At 36.2% G+C, this 17721-nt stretch overlaps 1 protein-coding gene across 1 annotated transcript in view; it reads left to right on the top strand.

Annotated features, from left to right (window-relative positions):
* LOC107037353 (intraflagellar transport protein 88 homolog) overlaps positions 1-17721 on the top strand; it is a 114748-nt gene that overhangs the window by 11695 nt on the left and 85332 nt on the right. Inside the window, exons 2-5 of the mRNA XM_015255867.1 lie at positions 1711-2529; positions 2798-2955; positions 3042-3228; positions 3319-3505. Coding sequence (XP_015111353.1) covers positions 1711-2529; positions 2798-2955; positions 3042-3228; positions 3319-3505 — 1351 coding nt within the window. The remainder of the gene's footprint in view (positions 1-1710; positions 2530-2797; positions 2956-3041; positions 3229-3318; positions 3506-17721) is intronic.

The raw sequence follows: 17721 nt of genomic DNA on the forward strand, positions 1-17721 counted from the left end.
GTTACTCGAAAAACCTATTAAAATCCTTATAATACTTCATCATGGCCTTCACAAAATTCCCATTTTTCCAAAACCTTCAGAAGGGCCCTATGAATTCCATGAGATTTATCTGTGACCTCCATGAAGCCCTTATAGGAATCCAAAAAGAACTGAAAACTCCATAAGATCTCCATATCGTTATAAGGTCAATGAAAAGCCTCGAGGAGATCCGCGCAAGATTTTCTTGTGATCCTCATCGACATCCACATATCCTTTCGAGAACAGTGCAAAGCTTTCAGGAGACCCCCGTAAAACGTTCACAAGACCTTTCCATTCAACCCTCTCTCGACCTTTATAATACCCTTATAAGAACATCTAGCTTTCTAGGTTTTAGAAACCTAGATGAACCACATATGGCTTCTATATGACCCTCAGATGATTGTATGTGAGTCTTATATAATCCTCATTGCGCTATGTGACCCTGATATGAATCCATATGAGGCCCATATGGCCTTCACCTAACTTCCATATGACCTTTATATGACCTTTATATGACACTCATGTGACCCCCATATGATCTCCATATGACGCTCATATGATAATTATTTTGCTCCTTATGACCTTCCTTCTGATTCTGTGACGTTAATCCTGAATCGTTCGTTTTGAGTCTTTTTTTGCATAAAGCAAATTAAAAGATAACGCAAATCTTATAAAAAAAACTCTATAGTAAATCCTGCACAGCATCCAGTAGGTAAGAAATTCCACCGAAAATTCTACTAAAAATTCTATATGAAATCTTATAGGAAATCCAATTCGAAAAACTTGATACGAAATTCCACCAGAAAAATCCTATAGGAAATGTTCGAATTCTGAATGGAACGATCACGTATGAAAAAATTCTGTAGGAATTTTGTAGGAATTTTGTAGGAGTTCTGTAAGAATTTCGTAGGAATTCTATAGGAATTTCATCCGATTGATAGAAATATTCGCCCTAACGGCATGGTCTTCTCCACATTTTGATTATTGATTTTTTCTTTGACTTGCTCATCTTCTGCTTATTGTACTCCAAACATTCAATTCATTTGTTTCCGCAGATTTCCGAATTCTTAGATCAAAGAATATGGGAGTTTCGTGCAGATATTTGAATTTTTCTCTTTCAATGTCCTGGATTCTATTTGAAGTCAATTTTATTTTAAGAAGAAGAATTTAAGAAGAAAACTGAATTCTATGTCACTTTACACATAGCTACTTGAGGATTCCAGATTTAAAATTCGGCTGTTCATTTGATCCCCATGCCAAACGTCAAGCTCTTGTTTCAAGTTTAATGGAACATGGAATAGAAAACAAATTATGATGAATCACATAATTTTGGCATACACCATATTTGACAGAACAATTGATTTATTACTATTGAATAAATATCATATTGGAAATCAATATTGTTTTGAAATAATTATTCCAGAAATTGTTGATCAGCTCATGACCTTCAATGTTGACAACATTTATTAACAATGGATAAACGTGGGAAAAATTTTCCTCGCAAAATTATCCTTCGCACCTAAACAGAAATTCACTGAAACGCCATCGGCCGGTTGAGTTTACTCTCTCCCGTGCCTGACCCTCTTAATTGGATTATTGCCCTTTGCGGTCTCTGGGAATGATTTTTTTTTGTAATCCATTTTTTCTGTGTATTTGAAACACCATACTAATAATTAATTATAATCTCCTCAGTTTCACCGTACTGGAGCTGGTTTGATAAGTCGCCCACCCACAGGCCCTCGCCCCATGACGGCAGTACGGGGTGCAGGATACACAAGCTCTCGTCAGGTGATTTTCGATCCTCTTAATATGGGAAATACTTCCAGGGGTCCAGCACCTCCTCTAGAATCGAGAAAAGAAGATACTCCCGAAGAAAAAATAAAATCAGCTGAGCGAAAAATAATGGATTTGATTGAAAGCTCTGCAGAAGCAGCAGTAGGTGAAAATGTGAGAGTGGCTTTAGAACGAGCCAGAGACGCTTCATCTAGAGAAAGAGTTCTAATTCGTCTTCAGGAACAGGCTGGTCTCAGTGACAGCCACAATGTCGACCTGACCTTGGCAGTTTTATTCAATTTAGCCACTCAATACACTAATAATGAGATGTACACGGAAGCAATTGCCACTTATCAAGCAATAACAAGGAACAGAATGTTCAGTAATAGTGCGCGACTTAAAGTAAACGTGGGTAACATATATGTAAAGATTGGACAACTATCGCAGGCTATAAAAATGTATAGAATGGCGTTTGATCAGGCGCCGGCTGCGCAGAAAGACTTGAGGATTAAAATTACGCATAATATTGGAATGGTATTGGTGCGAATGGGGAGACTTGAGGAAGCTGTCAATAGTTTCGAATGGGTAATGAAGGAGAGGTCTGAATTTAAAGCTGGATTGCATGCAATTTTGTGTCATTTTGCATTGAGTCATCGGGATAAGATGAAACGAGGATTTCTGGAATTAGTGGAAGTACAGTTGAATGTTGATCAAGAAGATAAATACACTATCACGACGGTCAGTATAATTTTTTACTTCCATTTTATTAAGCAAGTGTGAGATAATATTTTTGATCCGGAATTTTACCTTTGATAAGTTTCACTGTCATGAGTGACACTGCAATAAGTTATCCAAATTCGTTGAGAACTTTCAAGGTTTCATCGCGTCATTCCGTATAACTTATGGCAAGCTTCACTGTATTTGTTTAAGCGAAATTTCGAGTTGTCTGTTATTTCGAGTCTATTTCGAGTTGAATAATTATTAAAATATCTTATGACTTTGTTAGGACGATGTCGCCGCAAATATTTTGAATGAAGTGATAAGAAATGATGAATTATCAAAATTAGAAGCGGCAATGCAATCCGAGGCTGAGAAAACTATTTTAACTGCTGCCAAGCTTATTGCTCCTGTCATTGAGGATACTTTAACTGCAGGATTTGCGTGGTAAGAACAATTTCAAAAAAAAAAAAATTCAGTCATTGAAAAAAGAAATTGTTTTTCAGTGTTATTCATGCAAATTTTCTTGTCAGGTGTGTAGATACAATGAAATCCTCAGCATACAGTTCTCTCGCTGCAGATCTAGAGATAAACAAGGCGATGGTATTCCTTTACAATCGAGAAATAGGATTGGCAATTGATACGTTGAAAATGTTTGAAAATCGTGACTCGAAGGCCAATAATTCTGCATCTACCATGCTGTCTTTTATTAATTTTCTTGTAATGACTGCTCTATTAACTCCCGTTCCTCTTCCCAAAACTGACAATTAGTTATGTGTCTTGCAAACCTTCTTTCCGCGTTTATTTCAGCAAGGAGATTATGAACAGGCTGAAAAATATGCCGAGGCAGCAAGGAAAGTGGACAGTTACAATGCAGCGGCTTACGTTAATCTATCTGCTGTTGCAATCAAGAGGAATGAATTGGACAGAGCGCGAGAATTGTTACTTTGTGCCCTTGATAGTGATGCGAGTCATGTTCAGGCACTTTATAATTTAGGTAATGAATAACAAATCTCTTGCATGTATTCAATTTTCCAATTCATCATTTGGTCATGACTATGTCAATAGGTATAGGGGAGAGTGGAATAAAGTGAAAGGGCGGACCAAAGTGAAATATAAAAAAAAAAAGTAATGGTGGAGAAATTCAGACAAATTTTTTTCATATCTGTCAGTCGAAAAAAACGCAAGGTCAAACTTTCCGATGGGTTTAACAGAAAAGATAAATGGATTAATCACAAGGGTCGAACGTTCTGAGGCTCATATGGGAGAGACGAAGGGAGTGATCACTGCACTTATCTCTCCCATTTATTTCTTCAGTGACAAGGAACCCTATTTACCCCTTCGATTTTGGTAAAACATATGTTGTAGGGACTGAAAAATAAAGGACACACCGACAAACTATTGGGTGTATGACTCAATTTTTACAGATTTTTCAGCAAATTTATTTCATAAAAAAAATAGAGAACAACGATCTTAATCCTGGAAATATTGTACATCGTTTTCTATGACCTTACGTCATCTCTCAGGTAATATATGAATCCCGTCGCGAAAGAAACTGGCAGGCTTCGAGGCGATAAACTCATCGACGAATTTACGCATATCATCGTTTTGAACTGTTTATCCATTAAGGCGTGCTGCAATGACCGGAACAAGTGATAGTCGGATGGGGGCAAGTCTGGTGAATATGTCGCATGCGGGAGAACTTCCCATCCCAAGTCCAAGGGCGTCTTCTGAATTGCGCGAGCAACGTGAGGTCGAGCATTGTCATGTAACAATATGACTTACCTGCTTTCTTGCTCAGCAAATAGCCTTTTCCGATCAAGTTCTTTGCTCAGTTTGTTCAATTATCGGCTGTAGCATTCCACAGTCACCGTCTGAACAGTTGCCAGGAGTTCGTAATAAAACACACCCTTCATGTCCCATCAGACACACAGGAGAATCTTCTTTGAGTGGATGCTCTGACCGGCACGTTGACCTAGGTTGTGTTCGGTCAACACATGTGGGACCAACGTTCCAAGTTTTTGGATTTTTCCCATTTGGTGCAAACGCTTGGAAATAGCTGTTTGGATGACTCCTAACTGAGCTGCAAGCTCTTGTTGCATTTGCATTGAGTCTTCATCTAGTAGAGCTTGCAGTTCCGCATCTTTCGAGGTACCACCACTTCTAAAACGTTTGTACCAATAATTACACGTTTCATAAGACACAACGTCGGCACCAAGAACACTACATATTGATTCCCGTGCTTTCGAAGCCATTTTTCCTTGTTGGAATGCGTATAAAATGCAGTGCCGAATGTGCTGTTTATCAGTTGCCATCGTAAACTCTGTTATTCTGAGAAGTTATGTAACTCACGTAGACTTGTCGTTCTGTATTCTGAAACCTTTTATCGGATCCTTTCAAAACCACAAAAGACCGCGAAAATATTTTTATTTTAAATATAATTTTAACTTCGAAGAAAAAATCTGTAAAAGTTAAGTCATACACTTAATAAAATGGTAGAATTTCCTATATTGAAATCAGCACATATTGAAGGTTAGCAAACCTTAGTAAATATCACTGTTGTCATGGGAACAGTTACAATGGAACATCGTAATGGTTCCTATGGGGCATGGTAAGCTCCTCAATGGTAATAGATCCTATGGACATAGGAATAATTACTATGTGACGTAGTAGAATTTTGTATGTAACATGTAGAGCTTCCTATGATAACTGTTACACCGAACTGCTGGTCTGTGGAACCGATAGCAAAACTTTCACTGGTTACAACTATTGATAAATGTAAGAAAAAATTTCAAACTCCCACTAGCTTCCTATTTCATCGGTTCCAATCGATACAAAGCGTTTTTTTTCGCCCCGAGGAATCCATGAAACCACCAATATTTCTTCTAATTTATTCCCTGAGGGAATTGATAAAAAATAATAATTAGCACCAATTATTCATAATGAATGCCATATCGCTGCTAGTTCGATAATCAAGGATTAATAGGCGAGATTCATATGAAAAGATGTTCATAACAAACATTTACAGACGAAGAAAAAAATTGAAATTAAATATACTCATATATTTTGCTTCTCCCGTTCAACCTTGCCCGGTTGACCTTTTCATGGTCTCATCTTTTCTTGTGTGACCTCTTCTCCTTTTAGCTCTTATTTGAACCTTCAGTTACAAAAAGGAGTGATTTATTCATTCAAACAAACGGGAAATGCGATCCAGACGGAGTAGCGGTCTGATAGACCACGGGGTACGGTAAACGTGCGTTTTCCGAGGGGTTCGATGTAAAGGTTAATATGTTGTAATATAACACAGTATACTGAATGAAAAAATATGGGATAATTTCTAACTAATATAGACTTTATTAATTGGAGCTGGAATAATTGTCTAGCTAGCGAAGATAAAGAATATAATAATTTTAAAAAATCGGGCTCATTTTTTCTTTGTTTTGGCACACGGTAGATGCGTTGTTGTTCGGTCACTCCTGGGGTTCACACTCGGTTACGCGATTTATTCCACAATCTGTCGACGCACACGAGTTGATTTAGTTTAATAACAGACCTTTTGACTCTAGCGAAAAGGCCAACCAACCACTTAATAGTGTTTAATTAGTTTAATATCTCACCTATACGGCTCGAACAACTATGTTTATAATTGCGGTTAGAATCTATATTGTTATTTATTTTACCGCGGATTGTTAATCACGAGGTGCCGGGATTGGAAGAACTGACGAAACACCAATTAAAGTAAACAAAGTTTAATTGCACAACTCACATTATAAACACTTCATGTACTAATTCAACGCGAATATTATTCTCATTCACGGAGCTACGATTAACTGTCTCAGAGTTCAAAAGGTAATTGCCTAAATCTGAAGTGCCGATCAGCTGAACGGGCGATGATCGTGAATTTCGGGAATCATGTGCTACCCTTCGAGTGATAACGCGTTTATGAGTCGCAATCGCGAACAGACCCAAAAGCTATTATGGCTACTAAACCTATAATATACCAAAGAAAAGCCTCGGTTATACTTAAATATATTAATTCCGTTGACACTGGAAAAAGACTCAAGTGGGATGCAAAGGGATATGTAATTTTGGATGGACTATCATTAACTGGCCTTAATATTGTGGATCTAATACAAAATGTGTTCGGAGCCCAGAGAACATATTCAGCTAAAGGATGGGAACATTTTGCGGTGTATCTCCAGAGTCTAAACACACCACAGGAGTTTATCAATAATTCTAAATTCCATCGATCTGCACCGGTGCTATCAGATATTAAACATCGAAAAGAACTTGAAATTTCGGATGACAAGAGCTCTGTAGATGAGCGTGATGAAAAAAAGCGACTGGAAAAAAACGGATAAAACTTCCTTACAAAGGGAAGGCCCGACTATCATCATGTCTTTCATTTTAACCCACTGCTTCGCGTAAGTCTCGAATCGTCTCGGTGTAAGTGGAGTGGCGGGTCCGTCCGAGTATTAGTGCGCCATAAAAGAAACACGCTAATGCCCACATACCGCTACAAAACGACGAAACGTGCGGTACTGTGAGACGAAAGAAAGGGTTCCACGAAGAAAAACTATCGGGGACATATTTTAACCGTACAGAGCTGGAGGTATATACGGGGGATAGAAATGTTTGCTCAAAGGATAAATAAGAAATACCTGTAAATGAAATACAAAACTGACTCAATGCCCCGAATATACTCCATGGACCCATTAGCGCTAAATTTCCATGGTTACATTATACAATGATAAACATTGATGGTGTGTGGGAGTCTGAATTGATTGAGTTGAGATCGGCGAAGACATATAATGATGGCATTTCATATTGACATGTGGTCATTGACGATTTAAGCAAGTTTGCCTTGGTCGAACCATTGAAGGACAAGTTGGCACCGCAGGTACTCGAAGTCTTTAACCATATTGTTGTATTCAATGAAGAAAGACACAAGATTATTATTAAATTGGTTGGGGCGGTTTATTAATATAGATAACAAGGTACAGGACAATGTCACACTTATGGATCTCCCAAGAGAATCAGAGTGAATGTTTCCAAAAAGACAGTCGTTACCAAGAGGTCTCCTTCAGTTCTTTCACAATTGAATTAGGATTCGAAGGGGGAGACGTAACACTACTCCCCTCTGCGAAAAGATTGCCGCCCCGGCAATCACACCAGGGACCATTTGAGGTATGACAACTTCGATATATATATACATTTTTTTACGACAAGTGTATTTTTTAAAATTTTTGGTTCTATATGTATACTCTCGGGTTTTTACATTTTGTTCCTTTCCCTATCTGCGTTACCATGGGCCGACTTACTTTATCCCCAACTACACCCCATTCGGGATTGGACTGCCAAGGAAACCATGGAAAACCTCAGTCGTGCAGCCGGCCGATAATGCAGGGATTCCACTGTGTCCATTGGTCACACTAACTCAATGGGCACAGTGGTTCTCTACACTCGTGCCTAGCGACTGTAGTCCTACGCGGTTAGGTATGCCTAAGCAGACACCCATCCAAGTACTGGGCAGACTGAAAAAAAAAAATTCCAAGAGAATTAGAATTTAGAGAGAAAAAATTTCCGCTTCACCCAGCCGGGAATCGAACCCGGGTCTCCCAGATACGCGCCGGGCACTCTTACCGACTAAGCTACCGGGAACCACAGAAATTCACTCTCAAATTCACCTCAAACACCGCCTAACCTCCTTTAGGCATTAAAGAATTCTAAGAGAATTAGAATTTAGAGAGAAAAAATTTCCGCTTCAGCCAGCCGGGAATCGAACTCGGGTCTCCCAGATACGCGCCGGGCACTCTTACCGACTAAGCTACCGGGAACCACAGAAATTCACTCTCAAATTCACCTCAAACACCGCCTAACCTCCTTTAGGCGCTGCGTAGCTAGGATGACCACCAGAGCCACACACTCCCCGCGTGACCACTACAACCACTTTTTACGACAGTTGTAATAGAATGGAAAATTTTGAGAGTTGTCAGATCTCACATAGGGAGGGCCCCAGTCTGTTCTTTAGCTAACACCTCCCAGAAATCAACGCTGAAGAACAGTCCGATTTACACTTGTTTGATGCTATACAATGCAAAATATCCTACAGTGTTTAGTACAATTTCCAATTGGTTATGTTGTATGTACAAAAGAATAGTGTGATATCAAACACCAACTGATCCTCGATCTTGTGTGAGCGTCCGTGTATGACTCGAGCTTCATTTTTAATTTTTAATTTGATAAAATCATGCGCACAAAAATTTTCCATACGGTCCCACGTTCTGAAAATGACTCAACACAAAGAATTCCTCAAGTTAGAAACATATTTCAATAGAAATTTCATTCAACTAAAAGCGATAAGCGACTACTTTTCAAGCAATTACAGTGTAAAACCACTACTTTTCAAGCAATTACCAAAAATTTAAACATGTCAATAAATAATGGTTGTGACTTTCGAAAGCTTTCGAAATTGTTATATTTAGCAAGCTAAATTAAGCATCCTCTATTTCAACACACACATCCATTCATTAAATATAACTTAATTTAGACAAAATCAAATATGAAATATTCAAGTAATTCTAATAATCACATTAGTCAGGACTGTCTGCTAACTACAGACAATAACAATTCGGCCAGTCTGCTAACCACAGACAATAAAAATTTGGTCAGTCTGTTAACCACAGATAATAATTCGGCCAGTCTGCTAACCACAGACAATCTGTTAACCACAGATAATGAAAGATCAAACCTCTAACCCAGGTAGTCCGTGAATCACAGACGAGTCTGTTACTCGTAGAAAAGGGGCTGAAAAGAAAAATGAGGAAATTAATGATCACTATTCTTGATCATCTGTTCCATTGGCCAAAAGCGATTAACATGTACAACTTTGAATTTCTCTCTAGGGAATTTCTGAATCCGGTAAACCACATCATTCAGCTTACATTTAATCACATAGGTCTTTTCCCAATTACTTTGGATTTTTGGACACTGACCTTTGACTCTCTTGGGGGCAAAGAGCCAAACTTTTTGTGAAGGTGTGAATTAAATCATATGAGCTTTGAGATCAAATTTGGATTTCACTTCATTACTTTTCGGTTCCCAATTTCTTTGAACTTGTCGATGCGTATCTACTAGTCTTTCCTGTAATTGATCAACGTAATAAGGAAAAGCGATGCGATTGTTGGCGTTATCGGTTGGTGTGGTACCATGGAGTAAATCTAGGGGGAGTTGTAATTCTCTACCAAACAATAACATCGCCGGGAAAAATTGTGTAGTCTGATATTTGGAAGAACGATAAGCCAATAAGAATAATGGTAGCCACTTGTCCCAGACTTTTTGATTATCATCAATGAATTTTGCGAGATAGTTGAGAATAGTTGTGTTTAGGCGTTCAACCATACCGTTAGACTGTGGGTGCAAAGGGGTAGTACGTGTCTTATGAATGCCTAAAAGTTCCATGAGTGATTTAAAAATCTCAGATTCAAAATCTCTCCCCTGATCGGAGTGCATTTACAGTGGTATTTCAAAACGTGAGATGACATGTATCACGAGAGCTTCAGCGACATTAGCTGTTTGGTGGCTGGGAAGTGGAATTGCTTCAAACTAACGAGAAAAATAATCAGTAACGATGAGAATGAATCGATTGCCTTTCAATGTCTTCGGTAATGGACCTAAAATGTCAACTGCAATGCGTTCGAAAGGAAAATCGACATTATAAATTTGCAGTTTTCCTCTGACTCGCTGGCGTGAACCATCTCGGCTGAAACAAACAGAACATCTGCGGTACCAATTCTCAACATCGAATTTACATGACACCCAGTAGAAACGTTTTCGAATATTATCTAACATTTGATTGACCTTGAAATGGCCACCAAGAGGAGATGAGTGGGCGGTTTCGAGAATCTCTGTTCTGGATAAACGAGGGACAACGATTTGAAAGATGATTTCCAACAAGCTACTAGATCTTGAGGATTTTTGAATGAGAGGAGCCATTTCAAGGCTGCATGATCAGTTCTAATTAACAATTTTCTGCCCAAAAAATAATGGCTGAAATGTTCAATAGAGGAAACTACTGCCAAGAGTTCCTTTCGAGTAACGCAATAATTCCGTTGAGATTTGCTCAAACATTTACTGAAATAAGCGATTACTTTCTCTTCATCATTCTGGATTTGTAAGAGGGTAGCTCCGATTGCAAATTGTGATGCATCAGTATCCAGAATGAAGTCAGAATTGGGAATTGGGACAGATCGGATGGGAGCAGTAGTAAGGATCGATTTCTATTGATCGAAGCTCGATTGGGCTTTAGAATTCCATTTAAACGGGAATTTGTCGTCGGTTAGGATGTGCAAAGGTTTAGCGATTCGAGCAAAATCTTTCACATATTTTCTGTAATAAGAACATAATCCAAGGAAACTCTTAACTTGACGTTTAGTTCGCGGAGTTGACCAATCAGAAATGGATGAAGTTTTCGCTGGAGAGCATTTGATACCGTCTTTAGAAATTGTGTGTCCTAGATAAAGAACTTCGTGTTTGAAGAAAATGCATTTTTTGGTGTTTACTTTGAGGTTCGATGCAGCTAAACGAGAGAATACAAGTTCAAGATTTCGTAAATATTTATTAAAATTACGATCGAAAACGATGATGTCATCCAAGAATACACGACAGATTTTTCCATTTACACATCGTAAAACTTCATTGATTATTTTGATGAAAGTTCCGGGGGCATTGCAAAGACCAAAGGGGAGGATTTTAAATTGCCATAACTCATCACCGACGACAAAAACCGTTTTCTCCTTGTTTCGAGGATCCAACTCAACCTGCCAACATCCGCTTTTTAAATCAATAGTTGAGAACCAACGAGATCCAAAGCTTGCGTCGAAAATTTCTTCATCGCGAGGTAAAGGCATCGAATCTTTTTCAGTAACATCATTGAGCTGACGATAGTTCACGCAAAAACGTAATGAACCATCTTTGTCGCGATAATGAAAAGGGACTCTACTCTATCTTGTTTGGATTACAGTTCCCGGTTATAATTCTGTGTTTAAAGCATGGGTATCTACCGAGGTCATTAGAATTAGAAGAAAATCACTCCTGATATGATAGGAGAGAATTTTTGAATGTCTGTTGTTCTTTTTAGATTCAATAATTCACAAGCATTTTTAGAAAGAGAAGTTGAAAATTCGGGGATGTTTAAGGAAAGTCTGGGAATTCCCTGAGAAATAGTTTTTTTTTAACAAAAACCATTTTTTGAGAGTTGTTGATATCGAATTTTCTGTTGATAATGGATTCAAAATCATGTAAAAGTCCTGTTTTGTACAGAAAATCCGATCCTAGAATGCAATTCTCTTTCATATCAGCAAAAACCGCATCGAGAATAATAAACGAATTTTCTACAGAAATAATGACTTCTTTAGTTGCTTTATGAGGAAATTGTTCACCCGAAATAATTTTGATAATGATCTGTTGGATAGAATCTTTCAAACCAGTAAGGTTATTGTGAAAGAGTTTGGGATTAATTAAGGTAATATCAGCAGTTGTGTCAATGGTCATGGAACAAGGGTAATCGTTAATTTCTCCTTTCAGTTCTAAATTTAGAATAGGTTTTTGAATTCCATTGGTAATCTGAACACATTCAGAAGAAATAGTATTTGGTTGAGTCAATTCGTCCCCAACGAATTGACTCCATTTAATTTTCCGAATTGGTGGTAGTGCTGGCAAATCTCTTGTTTGAATGTTTGTGAGAATTTGGAAATTTTGGTTTGAAATTCCCACTGCCACTATTGAAATTGCGATAGGGATGATAGTTGTGGCGATTTTGGTTGAATTGTTGAGAGGAATTATTGTGTGAAGTGCTCGGGACGTTTGGATAAAAGTTATTGTCGAATTTTGTGCATTAATTAGCGTAATGGCCAAAACTTTTGCATTTGAAGCATTGGATTCTCGACTCTGAATAGGAAGATTTATTCTGTCTGATGCGATTTGATGAGAAATCGCGATAATCATTCTGTAATTAAGTATTTGATGGATTTTGAATTTGACGTTTCTTAATAACGGAATCGGAGATCGAACTCAGTTGAGTTGCCCGCTCCACTGCACCTTGGAAATTATATTTCAGTCTCGTTCTCGGGATTACAATCCTGATATTTACTGGTAGTACCGCTGATCATGCAGATCGAGCCACAAGTTTAGAGAGCAATTCAAAAGAGTGCGCCATGAGGGCTTGGTGGCGCCACTATAGACCTGTCGTTTTCACAACGTTTTTTGTGCTCGAAAGAGACACATGATAGAGAGCATTTATAATTACTCAAAATCAATTGATTATCAACTTTTTTCATTATAAAATGTGAACAAATATTAGAACGAAAAGAAGTGAGTCTCCAGAAGGAGCAATCCTACGAGAAATGTCACAACGGGAGAAACTATTGCTCCACAAGTGTGATGTAACCTCGAAAGGTAATATTCAATTCTTTGAGTTGAAATTACTTTTGTAATTTTTAATTTTTACGGCTGCGTGTACTCGACATGAATGAGGCACGTTTGCGCGTCCTGGCTGGTGACAATTGCACGAAGGAGGCAATAACAACCAGTGCATTGGTATCTAGATACTTAAACCATTGACAATGGGCTATCTGGCTAACGCCAGAGGTCAACCCCAGCTGAAATCAGCAATATTAAAAAATAAACAAACATGAATGTTTGTAATACGTAATAGTTTGTAATGAACTTATTCAATTAGTTTATATGGAAAGACTTCATAATAATGATTTGTTGACTGGTGACAATTGCACGAAGGTGGCAATGAGAACCAGCGCATTGGAAAGTTTGATTCCTTTCCACAGAAAACAAAATCCACTCATTTATCAGATTTTTTCCTGATTTTTCAGATGGAAATCATCATAAAATCTCGTAAAATAATTCTCGAGACACTGTCAAAGTGACACAATATTTTAAAACTTTGGAGATCTCCAATCTATTGGGATCAAATTTTGTTAATCCTGAATCAGGGATACAAGAAGCATCTTCACATATAGTTCGAGGATGTTTTAATGAGTGAGAAGATGATTCCAATGAAATGGAGTTGGCCTTTATTCTGACCTAGTATCCAAATGATATAATTGATAGGGAAATAAGACACAACATTTGTTTATTTTTGATAGAAATAATTGATTAAAATTACGAATGAACAATTTGTATTTTATGCAACAAAAACAGATTCACAGAATCACTATTCGGGGAAAAAATCCTCTCTCTCCAAGGTCCAACTCTGAATATTAAATTTCTACTCTTTTCAATTAAATTGACGACACATAATGTCATTTATAAATGGACTATCTTAATTTTCTGACTTGTCAACGTTGAGATAAATCCTCACGTTGGTTATGAATGATGTGAAGTCACTAAGAACTGATCTCTGGATAGGAACCTGGATGCTTCTGGCTCAGATTTAATTTGAATTCATTTTTATTTTATTTTTTCATTCATTGAGTGAAAAAGGAGCTCATAGCTCCTAACATAACTGAATAATCAGTGATTTACACAAAATATGAGAACATAATTCTACATTATTTAAATATATCTCTCACAAAGCCAATATGCATTTTGTCAAACGGAATGGGCTTAGCTCAAAGATCCTTAGACCTGTAGAAAGGCTGAAACTGCCAGACATCAAATATGTAAAACAGTTCTACTTCGAAATTAAATGATTTTTTGAGAAAATTTCTCAACCTTGAAATTATGTCAGAGGTGGCAATTTTCTTTTTTTGCATAAATCCATTATGGACTATTATCTTTAAATTAATTAGGTGAATATTACAAATTCATAAAAAAAAAAAAAATATATATATATATATATATATATATATATATATATATATATATATATATATAGTATTTAATATTAATATATATTGAGAGACAAAGCTGTTCTTTACAAAATTGAATTTTGTCTTATCTCACCATAAACAGTTCAGAAAAAGGGATTTTTGAATTAAAAATTAGTTTTTTGAATCGATACACCCAATGTTTTGGTTGAATCTGAAATATGCACAGAATTTCTCGATTATTTTGTCACAAAATATTCCCATTTGAATCTTAGTCGAACATTCACGTTTTTTGTTAAAAAAAAAAAGGAAAATTTGAAAATAAAATAAAAATCAATAAAATAGAAGTCAATTTTGACCATAAATATTTTTTTGAGGGCAATATTTCATTGTTAAAATCGATGAAAACTTCATTTATCATCTAAAACTCACAAAATCGGTTATTATATCTGAATCTTCTCCAGGAAGGAATAATAAAAAAAAAAAAAAAAAAAAAAAAAAAAAAAAAAAAAAAAAAAAAAAAAAAAAAAAAAAAAAAAAAAAAAAAATAAATAAAAAATTCAATATAATAATAACAAATAATGAAATGAATGAATACATACAAAATCATGATTAAACATCATGATTTTGAACTATAACCCAAAGTTATGGGAATGAGCATTCATTCAGAGATATATATTTTTGAGGTATCTCAAATTACGAATACAAAATTAATTTAAACGATCTTTTTATGTTTTCTAATTGAATCCTTGGAAAAGTGAGGCATTACAGGGCTAGTCCTGAACTTTGTTTCTAATACAATGGATGTTACACTAGTGTTGAAAATTTTTTCTTTCAATGTTGTTCTTAGAGAAAAACGATTTTCAGTATAAAATTACGTTCTCAAGCAGGGAACCTGCAGATTTGAATTGACAGGAAGAATGTTTTTCTTCTATTTGTTAACAAATCGAAAGATCAAAATAAGTAAGAAAAATATTCTTAAATATTCCCCTTTCGATATTATACATCAACATAACTGTAGATAATTCTTGAAAAAATTGTTTTTTGGACTCAAATTTATCAAAACTATTGAAAAATTTGAATGAAAATGGTGAGTATGATATCCTAACATGTATTTCAACATAAGGACATTAGTTAAATCCCAGACTTAAATGCTTATGCCGGAATTTTTTAAGATGACATCATAAAAGCATTTAGATTTCATCGTCTCTAATGAAAATTTTGTTTCAGAAAAGAGATCACAGACAACTCATACTAACCTAATAATGGAGTTGTCAGACTTTTCTGTCTGAATTTTGCTAAACGTTGGGATTTTTCGGAGGTTGGCTTCCTTTACCTCACAAATTAGTGCTAAATTTGAAGAATTTCTCCAATAGAGAAGTGATTTCAGACACTTAACAGGTAGATACTTTTAGTCCCGATTGAAGATCCTCCATAATTCACAAACCATAAAAAGCATAATAATAATATTGTTGATAATAATAAAAAATTATAAAAGATGTCAAAACATCTAGACCCATAGTCTTATCACATTGACAATTTTTGCGAGTGATACTCAATGTTGAAGTGTAAGCTGGCTATCTATCCATTTATCTACACTCCCTATTTTGTTCAATGATTGTTCCCCTAGGGATCCATAAGATATTTAGTAAAACCCTCCACTCTCGCCTTATAAGAGGCTGCTGCCATTGTCCTGATTCCTCGGCTTATTATATGCCTAACAATTGATAAAATGCGTCATTAAAATTGGAAAACTGAAAATCGACGTACTTTTCTTTTCCCCAGTGGAGCTTATCTGTATTCTTTCAGAAATGTTTCAATCAATTTGCAGCTTCTGTTGAAGCTAGGGCCTCATATGACTCTTAGTAAAACCAATGAACTTTATCATCAGTTATAAAAAAAAAAAAAAAACAAGGATTTCTCTTCCCTTTGTTTTTAATCCAAGCGTTTCTCAGATTGCATCCAGTCAATTCGAACTCTCTTTACCTGGAGAGAATTGCCTTGTAGTAAGTAGAATCCCTGATTTCATGGGCTTCCTTGGCATCGACCTTTCTTGTTTTTCAAATTTTTAACGATTCTCCAAAGAATTAAAGGTTCATTTCTAACGAACATGAATAATTTTGTGGGATATGATATGCCCGTACATATAATAGGTTCTGATCCTATTTGAACTCCTTTATATAGTTTCAATACATCCAAATGTCCTCTACTCATATTTTCTATTTATTCATTTTTTCTCTACAATTTTTTGAATAGGGACCAAGTCTTTGTAGCGTAATCTCTATTCTTCCATTTGAACATAACCAAAATTTTTGGACTCTGTATAAAGAGGTCCTTTGTTAACATTGAATAATCTTGATGAACCTACAACTTCTCAAAGAATAAGCAGTTGAATAAATAACGGCTTTCGAACACCTGATATTGAAATTAATGTCACAGAATAGTTCACAGTACATAGTCCGCGGAACTATTAGATAGTCGATCGGGTTTTTCCCAACAAACTGAAGGGAAAACTGCCTATCTAGCCTCAATTTCAAAATTTCATTTTGACCACGAGAATCAACGCTTCTGTAATTTCTTCTCTTTTTTCGATAGACCTTCGGTGTTAGCATTTTGTCATCCATGACATTAAAACTTTGATGTCCTTTTTCTATTATTTTATTGTTTTTTGCAATGCTCATTGACTATAACATTTCATCCCCTATTCCGTCTTTCGCCGAGAGATTTTTGCAAAAGTTCATCTTTGCANCCTATCTAGCCTCAATTTCAAAATTTCATTTTGACCACGAGAATCAACGCTTCTGTAATTTTTTCTCTTTTTTCGATAGACCTTCGGTGTTAGCATTTTGTCATCCATGACATTAAAACTTTGATGTCCTTTTTCTATTATTTTATTGTTTTTTGCAATGCTCATTGACTATAACATTTCATCCCCTATTCCGTCTTTCGCCGAGAGATTTTTGCAAAAGTTCATCTTTGCATGGTTATATGACTATAATCGTGCTAATAAGAATAATCAGAACGGTGATAATAATTTAGTAATTACATATAAATAATTGATCTGGGGAAAGAAAATTTTAGTAAGATAAAAAGTTCAAAAATATCAAACTCTGAACATCTACCAGTAAATATCAGGATTGTAATCCCGAGAACGAGACTGAAATATAATTTAAAATCAAACGAACTTACCTGTAAGTGAAGTTCGATTGTAATTATATGAAGTCTCGTTCGAAGGGATTACAACCCGCCCTAAGATGAATGTCTTCTCTACCCGCCCGAGGTGATATTTTTTCCCTTTTCATTTTCTTTGGCTCTAAAATTTATGAAAACGACAGGTCTATAGTGGCGCCACCATGCCCTCATGGCGCACTTTTTTTAATTGCTCTCTAAA

Source organism: Diachasma alloeum, unplaced genomic scaffold (genome assembly GCF_001412515.2).
Source record: "Diachasma alloeum isolate Michigan unplaced genomic scaffold, Dall2.0 Dall_scaffold_00218, whole genome shotgun sequence".
In the NCBI taxonomy this organism is placed as follows: Eukaryota; Metazoa; Arthropoda; class Insecta; order Hymenoptera; family Braconidae; genus Diachasma; species Diachasma alloeum.